At 34.7% G+C, this 10,811-nt stretch overlaps 2 protein-coding genes across 5 annotated transcripts; one reads left to right on the forward strand and one right to left on the reverse strand.

The window, feature by feature from the left end:
* The first annotated feature begins 9 nt into the window (after positions 1 to 9).
* Positions 10 to 2,073, forward strand: LOC101249735 (pectate lyase-like). The gene is made up of 4 exons (XM_019214544.3): positions 10 to 289; positions 459 to 1,110; positions 1,225 to 1,467; positions 1,611 to 2,073. The coding sequence occupies exons 1-4, from the start codon at positions 99 to 101 to the stop codon at positions 1,830 to 1,832; spliced, it is 1,308 nt and encodes a 435-aa protein (XP_019070089.1). The 5' UTR covers positions 10 to 98; the 3' UTR covers positions 1,833 to 2,073.
* Positions 1,469 to 10,716, reverse strand: LOC778225 (isochorismate synthase). Of its 4 annotated transcripts, none has more exons than XM_019214147.3 (16): positions 10,447 to 10,716; positions 10,170 to 10,364; positions 8,031 to 8,251; positions 7,147 to 7,264; positions 6,929 to 7,045; positions 6,669 to 6,815; positions 6,370 to 6,444; positions 6,214 to 6,282; positions 5,315 to 5,433; positions 5,156 to 5,213; positions 4,774 to 4,884; positions 4,285 to 4,369; positions 3,763 to 3,860; positions 3,012 to 3,104; positions 2,803 to 2,878; positions 1,469 to 1,807 (listed from the first exon to the last, which is right to left on the reverse strand). In XM_019214147.3, exons 1-16 carry the CDS (start codon positions 10,576 to 10,578, stop codon positions 1,794 to 1,796), a joined length of 1,728 nt encoding a protein of 575 aa, XP_019069692.1. In that variant the 5' UTR covers positions 10,579 to 10,716; the 3' UTR covers positions 1,469 to 1,793. The 4 variants fall into 4 exon arrangements, with proteins under 4 accessions (XP_019069692.1, XP_019069690.1, XP_019069693.1 ...); XM_019214145.3 differs by lacking the exon at positions 1,469 to 1,807 and adding an exon at positions 1,884 to 2,020; XM_019214148.3 differs by lacking the exon at positions 1,469 to 1,807 and adding an exon at positions 2,099 to 2,501.
* Positions 10,717 to 10,811: the final 95 nt, after the last annotated feature.

The raw sequence follows: 10,811 nt of genomic DNA on the forward strand, positions 1-10,811 counted from the left end.
TTCTCATTTCCTCTCCCTTTTTACTTTTATTTAAACAAAAATTTCAAGTAAAGAGAGAGAAGAATGTGCTTACAAATATAGCAACCCATAATTGAAAAATGGTAACTCTCATAAATAGGTCGAGTTTCTTTGTAATTTTGTGCACACTATTTTTTAGCATTGAGGCTAATATTGGAGAGTTTGATGAGGTGTGGAGGACTCGAGCCACCCAAGCAAATAAAAATGCTAAAGAATCCTATAATCCTAATCCTGAAAAAGTTGCAGCTAATTTCAACAAACATGTTCACAGGTATTTTTGAACACCTTTTTGCTGCTAGTTACACGTCCATGAGATTCAATAATCAATATATATATATATAATATATATATACACACACACACTAGTAAAAGGATTCACCTAGGCAAGTTTTTTCATGGTACAGTCAACCATCACATTTTCATCTTATTTTGATTTGTAGGTCGGAAGAAGGTAGCAATAGCACAAGAAGGGACTTGCACAAGTACAATGGTCCATGCGTGGCTACAAACCCTATTGATCGTTGCTGGAGATGTGACCCACATTGGGCTAAAAATCGCCAGAAGCTAGCAGATTGTGTTCTAGGATTTGGCCATCATACGACTGGTGGCAAAGGTGGCAAAATCTACGAAGTAACTGACCCTGGGGACACCGATATGGTGAATCCTAAGCAAGGGACACTGCGCCATGCAGTCATTCAGCCAGGGCCACTATGGATCATATTTGCACATCACATGGTCATTAAGCTAAACCAAGAACTTATTATGACAGGCGACAAGACAATTGATGCCAGAGGACAACAAGTGCATATTACTGGTGGTGCTAGTTTGATGTTACAGTACATAAACAATGTGATTATTCATGGTCTTCATATCCATGATATAAAGGCTGGTAATGGTGGACTAATTAGAGACTCGATCAATCATTACGGTTTTCGAACAAAAAGTGATGGTGATGGTATTTCAATCTATGGATCAACAAACATTTGGATTGATCATGTTTCCATGTCTAATTGTGACGATGGACTCATTGATGCCGTGCAGGCTTCAACTGCTATTACCATTTCCAACTGCCATTTCACCCATCATAATGACGTAAATTAGCTCCAAAACTGGATTAATGCTTAAATTCTATATACTGATAACATTTTCTACCAGAGACTGCAAACAACCAGAATGTTTTAATATCTGCAATATGTTTTTGTTTAGGTTATGTTGTTTGGGGCAAGTGACAGCTTCAAACAGGACGAAATCCTACAAATAACACTTGCTTTTAATCACTTTGGCCAAGGGCTGATCCAGAGGATGCCAAGAGTGAGATGGGGATTTGTTCATGCTGTCAACAATGACTATACTCACTGGCTAATGTATGCCGTTGGTGGTAGTCAACAACCTACCATCCTCAGCCAGGGCAATCGTTTCATCGCCCCGCCTAACCCTAATGCTAAAGAGGTAAACACGATAAACGATATCTATAACCAACAAGGTCGCATCACAATCTTGTGTTTATGAAAAGAATGAACAAATCAAGAATACTACACGTGACTAACTCTTGTTGAAGATACATGCTCATTCTCATTTACCTTTTATTGTAGGTGACCAAAAGGGAATATTCACCTGAGAGTGTGTGGAAGAATTGGGTGTGGAGATCACAGGGAGATCTGATGATGAACGGAGCCTTCTTCGTGGAATCTGGAGATCCCAATCATAAATTCACGACGGGTCCTGATATGATCCACCCCAGGGCAGGATCAGACGCAGGCAGGCTAACAAGATTTTCAGGCTCTTTGAACTGCATTGAGGGGAAGCCTTGTTAGAGCTTGTCTGCACCAAGTTACGAATAGAAATAGGACTTGAAACTATAGAAAGTCAGTTTGCTCCCTTTCTCCTCTCACATGCAATGCTGGTAAGTAGAAGGGGAGAATGAGTGTGAGCTAAGATGGAAAAACTTTTAGGTTTTTGATGCTCTGTGCTTCTGTAAATTCCTGACACAATGTCCTTTTTCCTTCAATCAATGTAAAAAAGTGACAAATCAAATAAAACTGCAATGTGAAGTGATATAGCTATTTTTCATGATCACACATTAGGAACAAGAAGGTGTTCTTGTAAAAGATAGATATTACTCTTCTACAACACAAACATGAAGGTTTCTGTAATTTGTCACCAATATCCCTAGTTTTGGAATCAGATATTCCACTAACAAAAAAAAGTATATACATCTGTACAAGGTAATCATTTATACAAATTTTCTACTTCTTGTGTTATGTCAATCGAAGGGCATAATTGCTTGCTAAGGCAATTACTGATTACATAAATATTGAACAAACAATAAGAATGAAAATTTGGGTGTTGATTTCTCTTGCATTTTGGTAACGAAAGATGGAAGCTAAATCATATTATCTGATTTGCTATCAAAAGCTGAAGATAACGGTATTATATCATATGATTGACGTACGTCATCTCTCCTCCAAGAAAATGTCATCTCACTAAATTGCCAAAAATGTTAATCAATCAGTGTAAGATCTGTAAAGAGTTGCTCACACAAAAATAATTAGAGTAGCTTGTAAGTTGCAAAATCAAAGTGCTCAAGCAAATGAATTATCCAAAACAATGAGTAAAATCTTAAATATTTGGATTAGTTTTGCATCCCCAAAATTGCATATGACAGGTTGATGATATTTGCATACAAAGAATATGAAAAGATGGCAGTATAATTTTCTCTCTCTCTCTCCCCCCCTCTCCTTTTCACAAATGTCTACTAAATACGATGCGGCAGGCATGACAAACCTTTCTGATTCTGATTGATAATCCTACTTTGTCCTCTAGTCAAAAGAGGTGCCTCAAGTTTCATCAATTTGGTGAACTGCAGGAGACAATAGAAAGATGCAGCAGAAAAAATATTATGTTGTCATTGCTGTCAGAGGGTAGAGGAGTTCTTCACACTCTAGATAATAAAAGACATGTCTAATAGCATAGAAAAGAATTGTTAAGGATACCTGTGAAGTCTTTAGCTCTAGCTCTTCCCATTCTAGAGATGAATCACTTCCTTCCACTATCCCAGTTCCCGCATAAATTAGTGCGCCAAGACCCTAATTATTACATTTCATCATCAGCAATATATAAAATACGTATCACTGGAAAGGCTTATGCAGAAAGTAAACAAAATGATGCATTTTGTGCCTATATCCAATCTCAGATCTGTTGTAAGTGCCAAAGTCATGTAAGGCTGGATTCCTAAAGGAATTCTAAAAATGAAGTCAGAAGCATATAAATTGATTCCATAAATGTTACAAAAAAATTATTTGATGTTAATCTTGTAAGATTTTGATTATATTAAATATGCGTGCAATAAAATTTGGTTTAGAACATAATATTAGTTTTTTCCCTAACATATAAAATAGTAAACATGGAACTAATCTTTATCTTTTTGAGGTAAAGGTAACTAAAAATATGAAATATATCTAGTTTATCGATACTTAATAATAAAATAAATTTGGACAGAGAACTAAACTATCATACAAGTTTTTATGTGGATGAGCCTCTTTCCTTGATCAGTTAGACCTTAAGTCTTAAATAATTAGCCTCTCATAAAAATATTCATCATATGCCTTTTAATACTTATATTTTTAAAATTCCAACAGCAAATTCTTACTATACTGTGGAGCAATGCATGCAAACTAGTTTTGCAAAGTTGCAAGAGATGTACTCTATAATGAAAGGTGAAGTGCTATGAAGTATTAACCTCACCTTTTCAACCAAAGCCGACCTTATTCCAACCGCAAATTCACTCTCTTCCCCTCCAAACCAACCAACAGGACCAGCATACATTCCTCGGTCAAACATTTCTGGGAAACATCAGCTGGTTAGAACTCATATACCAGAACACAAGGTTCAAGAAGCCATTGAGTTGATTATTCTGTCTGTATGAAGACATTGCATAAAATGATAATACTCTCTTACGCATCAATTAAAGTCTTATTGTATGACTAATCACAGCATTTCCAAGTACCAGAGTCCAGGCCTCATATGGAAGCCTAGGGCCGATACCTATAAGCATTTTGTAGCAAGAGGAATCTGGCTTTCCATAAGGGGGTTTGCAATAATGAGTGGGCAAAGTGATCCTTTAGCTACAAAAGCCTACGTCCATTCTTCATTTTTTTTAATCTCTCAACCAAGATAAGTAGCTATCTATCATTATTGGTGCGCACAAAGAGCTAGCTAGTTCAAGAATAAAGTCAAACATGCAAGGGTATACCAACTAGCACGTACCAGTTTCTGAAATAAAAGCCCGTGCATCTTCTGTAGGATACCCACAAACTGCTGGAGTAGGGTGCACGGATGACAATATCTTAAACTGGAAAACTGTAGATGCTTAGTGTGGTGCTTTATAGAAGGAACAGAAAAAGCAATAAAATGATCTATACATATCATCACCACATCTTTATGGATAATAGAGATTCAGAATTATAGTTTTTGCCAACTAAAGGGAGTAATTATGAACTAATTCAAGAAGAATGTCGGTTGAAATGCTAATAGATGCTTCATTCAGTTTTGGTTCTCATAAAACATACGATAACCCTCAAGAACAATGAAAACCAACTCCACCAGTCCCAATCAGGGGGAACAACAAAAGTTTGAAGAAACCATAAACAAGGCTATCATGCAAACTTTCCCTGTCTACATTAAAGAGTCTCATAAGGCCCTGCATCAACTAAAACTCGGTAAGTAATGAATGGGATAGAAGACGTCAAGACTTACCTCATCATCTTCAGCCTGGAGTCTCCCCCTCAATCGAGCGTAAAGATGTTGAACTCTTGTAAATTTTCTTATTGCTTTCTTTGGTTCAATTATAACGCTTGAACACACAGCCTATGAAACGAAATAATGTTAAGAGAGGCCAACTAGTTTTATACAACATGAAGGGTTCCTGAGATGTCCTAAAAGTGGATTAGGAACTATAGAAATTCCAGGGCCGGAATAGTTCAAGTTTGACATCAAAATTATTAAAAAGTCAAATTAAATGTACATGTCACCAAACTAAAATGAACAAGTGCAATCCCCCAATTAGAGATCTCAAAATTTCTTTTTCCCTTATGAAATTTCTTAAGATTCTGTTCAGAAACCTCTTAACCAAGCTTACCTCCAATCTTCTTCTTATGCACTCCCGTACTATAGCAAACTCATTATGGTCCTTAGCGCTGTAAGAAAATATAAGAATATAGTAAACAATACACCAATAAAAAAATAAGTATAATAGTGACCTAGTGCTTTTTATAGAACATAAAGCAGAAAGATGAACCTGGATAGTAAATCCTGTTCTATATTAAGATCCAGAAGCTCTGATCCACCCCTAGCCCGTGTTCCAGCTAAAGCCTCACTACAAATGCTGAGGCGGTCCCGATGAAATAGCTGCTCTGGCTATTCAAAAAGAGCATAAGTAATAAATAAAATTGTTCTATGTCCTCACCGTTTCTAATAAGTGTACAAAAGATTCAGATGTTTTTGCTACCACAGCTAATAATTGGCACTAGAGAGTTTCAAAAGTGAGCTTGATGCTTCGGATCAATAGAAGGGGGTGGGTATGGGTTCTGATTACTTCAACTTATTATAGATGATTCGTCACAAGTATCCAGCTGTCACCAGTATAAATTATCAGCCAGACTTGCCATGTGTATTTACAACAGCTGTAGTCAAAGCAAATTTTAAGAAAGCTCAGTCGTCAGATATTTAGTAAGAGTCTATTCTGAAATTCTTGAGCGCATTAGGAATGGTTGTGATCAGGCTTTAAAATGATAGTGGCCACTGGTCAGGAAATTTGACTTGGAATTCTTCCAACATTAAAGACCATACCTTCAGGATTTCATACTGGAACATTTTTAAAGTTTAAGCATAATTAACATATTTCTTTTTTGACTTTTACCAGATACACCATCACAGAAATTATATTTTTGGTCAAAATAACACTTTATATATTTGATGATATAACAGAAGCTGCGATATATAACAATTCAAAAGTATTTTGCTTCATGTGATAATAATTTCATTTCACCTGGAGCAACTAGCAACTACTTTGATAGGATGCACACCAAAGAATTAATGTGATCTATCAATTGAAGAACATAAAACAGACTACACGGACTTCACCTTTTACATTGCTTCATGACACCATTTAGTTATTGAGAAAGTCTTCTGACTTACAGTGTTTCCAATGAATGCCGGCGAATGGGGAGGTTGCAAACAGAACTGATATGCATTTTCTCCTTCAACCTGCAAACTTAACCCTCTATATTTTATCAAAAGTAAGAGAAAATATGCTAGTGAAGTATTCAAAAAAATAAGGTGGGTAATGAACACCTTTAAGCAAGCCAGCCATGTTAGTGGATCAATATCTGCAGCTGTCACAACTCTGGTGCTACGAGCAAGTACCACCTGTTTTAAGAAAAGGTATGCGTGTCAAAACCACCTAAACTTACTTTTTATGAACCTATATCTTAAAGTGTGCATCAGATTATCTCATTTTACTTTGGCTACTTCTGTAGTCCTCCATAACAAGCAGGAATACTTTATTTTACAGTAAAACAACAATATTTTGGTATAATATAAGGTCAAAGGTGAAGAGCATAAGTGATTAGAAAACACAAGCGGTTGACAACCTTGATCAGTACAGGGTCATTTCTGCTTATTATTTGCAAAGCACGGTTAACCGCATGGTCCCAAGACGCTTTACCCGGCACATGTGTATTGGCAAGTATATGCGAATGGGGATTTTTCTTCTGCACTGTTATAAGAACGGAGGAAAGCTGCATTTTCATAAACATGGAGTTAAAAGGAAAAGTTAATGAGGAATGGAGAAAAATTAGAATAAAATAGCATAACCAAACCAAAATGATTAAATGAAGTGAGAAGGGGAGACCTGCCATATTGTGGCCTGAAGTGCATCTATTGCCCTCTGGTATGTCCATGAGGCAGCATTGTCCCATGCAATAGTTGCAGCAATAATTGAACTTCCTTCAAGCTCATCAAACTCAACCTATCATTTAGCATCTAGCAGTGGATGGATTATATTCAAGAGGCGATATGTCTAAAAAAAAGACTCCCAAGCAATGAAGAGATGAAAGTCGATTCATTTACCTGAGGAACCATGAAATAAAATGAGCCAAAAGCACTCCATTCAGAAGCTATATTGGCTGTTGCATCAAATCGGATTGCCCCATAAGCACGAATTAGTGGACATTTCTTGGAGAGGAACCTTTGGCAGAGATAAAACGATGCTATAGTTCAGAAAATTAACAATGAGTTCAACTAAAGTCTTCTGCTAAGCTGAAAAACAATCCTTAAGCATGCTTGGTTCTCTTTTTTTCCGAGGTTTAGCTCCCACAATCTGATCAGGACACTAAATTAAACCACATTTCAAGTCCAGTTATAATTATTTGTGAAGTTTAGCAGCTCCAACAATCTGATTATGATACTAAATTAAACTACATTGCAAGTCGAGTTTATAATTATTCGTCAAGTTTAGCAGCTCCAACAATCTGATTATGATACTAAATTAAACTACATAGCGAGTCCAGTTTATAGTTATTCGTGAAGTTTAGCAGCTCCAAATTTTCAATTGTAATTAGTAAAACTAACATAGCATGAAACATCATTAACCATGCACAGTAATGCTTATAAAAATAAAACAAGCTAAGCAAATATAAACTTAGCCCTAGCGAAATCATCAACTCACATCATATGGCAACACAAAGTAAAAATCAAAATGATATCCCATCACACCCAGACCCAACTGAAGCATGAAGCGGAACCCCAAACAAGGATGTTCCTGGCTCTGATACACATGACTTTAAAAGCTAGCCATGAGGGGAGTATTGTATTGGCCAAGTCTAAGCAAACCACCAACCCAAAGCTAGGGCACAAACAAAACAAAATTTCTGCATGCATTGGGGAGCACAATGCAAACAAAAAAAAAAGGGAATTGTGCATATTTTAGTAAGTGGAGTCAGGCATGAAGTTACCTTCTTATAGCACGCCAATCGTCTAATGAGAAGGGACGTAAATGAGTAAAGAAGACAGCTGAACCGACACCAGCTACACTGACCAATTTAGAATGAGAAGAAGCTCCATTGATGCACATTTCAGAAGCAACTCTTCGACCGGAGAAGAAGCAGCGAGGGAGGAGGAGATGGTTCTGGGCATGAAGCCACTCAAGTGATTCAATCTGCTCTTCAATTGGCACCTGAATTTTCACAAATTTGTTATCATATTTTCAGATATCAAAATCAGTATTTCAAACAAAATTGTACTTATGGCATAACAACTACTTCCTCCCGTCTCATATTACATTATTTTCGAAATTAATTTACTTTTAAGTGTTCACATTTATTCGTAAAGTTCTTAAACTTTTAAACTTTAAGTTCTTTTTTTAATTTCTTAAACACTATCAAAAATGGAAAGCATCAGCACATTATAATTTTAGATAAGTTAGAATGATTTTAAAACAAAATATCACTAGTCCCTATTTATATGATTATTGCTACTACCATAACTTTTATTAAAAACAAAATAACCTAGTAAAAGCTAAATAAAATAAATTTTTTTTTGATGATTATATGAATCATCTGGATTAAGATAAAAATGTCTATTCATTTTTATCTTATGAAAGCAACAATGAGGATTGGTTTTGAACTTCATATAAAATAAATTATAAATATTTATACTAGCAAAATAAGGTTATTTGAAAAAGTATATTTGTTAGATATATATTTTTTTTTTTTGAAAAAAACATTTTTTAAAGATTAGCCTAATCAATAAAAATTATATTCACCTATATTAGATTAGTCATTTATATTCGATCATAATTTTGAAAGTCATATTTTTTTAATTTGTTTTTCCTATGTAGGAGTTCTCACCTCTATACTTCTTTTGATAACTTGAAATCAAAGAATTACTATTGAAGTTGAAGAATACTTCCCATCTGACTATTTGAAATACCCCTTTGATTTATAGAATATTATGGAGAAAAGCTCCCTTTTAAAATTTATAAAAAAACAAGTTCTATGATTTCTTTGAAATATTTATTTGTTTTATTAAAAGCTTGGTCAAATACCAAAAAAATAATTAAAAAAAGCCTTTCCTTAAAAAGAAACATTCAAAAATAGATGGAGTTTTAGCTCAAATAAATACACCCCTTAAAGAAATTATTCATTCCAAAAAAATAAAAAAATATAATTTTAGAACTGTACTAATGTCTTCTTGATCGAAAGCAAATCTAGGTGATGGTGTTAATCCGAACCTCTCAGCAATAAAATACACTATACATATAAGGTATTCCTTCCACCCCTATGACATCTTTCGACCTTCGAATTCAAACAATTTTTTTTTATCGTAAATTTTTTATATTTATTTCAAATATTTAAAATTATCAATTATTGTAATTTGCAGTACTTTTACGTAGTTTTCAAATATATAAAAAAAATTAATTTTTTTAAAAATTCTATGCACGAATTCACAGTTAAAATTTAATTATTTAACTCTCGAAATAAAAAATATCACACAAAGTAAGATAAAAAAAAATTTCCTTTAAAATTTTAACATATAATTTTGAATCTCCTAAACATAAAATAAAAATTTACTGCACAGTCCAAGAGGTTCAAGTTCATCACCTAATTCAAATTCCAAACACTCTATTTTTATTTTTAAAATCATCTTCATAAAATTAAGGCACCTCTTATTTTTAAAAAATAAAGGAAGGAAGTAGATAAGACTTTATTAATAAAATATAGCCTAACGAGCTATTATTCGTAGTGTGTAGAAAATTAATCATTTGGACTTTGGAAGCAGTTTTTTTTGGAGGTAGATAAGACTAAGATCAGGAATTCTATAGGCCAATCTGAGCCAACCACGTGTCATATATACACTAGATAATAGGATTCCTACCGAAGGGTATTCCTAGTCGACGTGAATTTATATTCTATAGTAGGAAGTTTTTAAAAAAGTTTTAACGTGAATTTAGATTTAGTCCGACTTTGAATATCGAATATAGATAGAAAATTAAAAAAAAAAAAAGAGTATGATTAGTATTCTGTTCCGTTTCCCTCTGATGGATGCACATAAACGTGAGCGATAAAATACACAGATAAATTTGGGGGATTTACCTCAAGGCGAATAATGCCGGAATCGTAAGGCGGAGGATCGGACTTAATCATATCGGAGATGGCAGAATTGAGACGTTCCATGGCCAATGCAGGGCTAGAAACTGCAGGCAAAGTTCGAGTTTCAACGATTCCAATAGGAGCTCTTGAATCGCCTTGGCATCCATTCATCGACAATGAACAACATTGATTATATCTCTGTTACAAGTTAAAAGATAAAAGACCCCCCAAAAAAAAAAACAGAGCACACAAATTGTAGAATCGATTCGTTATATCTTACTTGAGTAGAAGAGTTGGAGAAGTGAACTGATTGCTTTCTATATAGAGGTGAAGACAAGAGCAAACATTTCATTAGTGATGATGATTCAAGTTCCATGAACCTTATGGTGCAGTGCCTTACACCTACAGCCATTAAGATGGAAGTTTGGGAATCGATATTGTTTTTAATTTGAATGTAACCAATTTGTACACCCAAAATTAAACCCAATAAACAAGTATGGTCTTTACTTTATATACGCAGAAGTTTATTATTTGCCATAGATGATGTAAGAAATGGGCCACCATTACACATCTTAGCCGCTATAAAGTTGAATTCCAAGACCACAAATAGATGGGAGGAGTGAAAACTCTATTGTCCTTGTGTGC

Source organism: Solanum lycopersicum, chromosome 6, assembly GCF_036512215.1.
Source record: "Solanum lycopersicum chromosome 6, SLM_r2.1".
NCBI lineage: Eukaryota > Viridiplantae > Streptophyta > Magnoliopsida > Solanales > Solanaceae > Solanum > Solanum lycopersicum.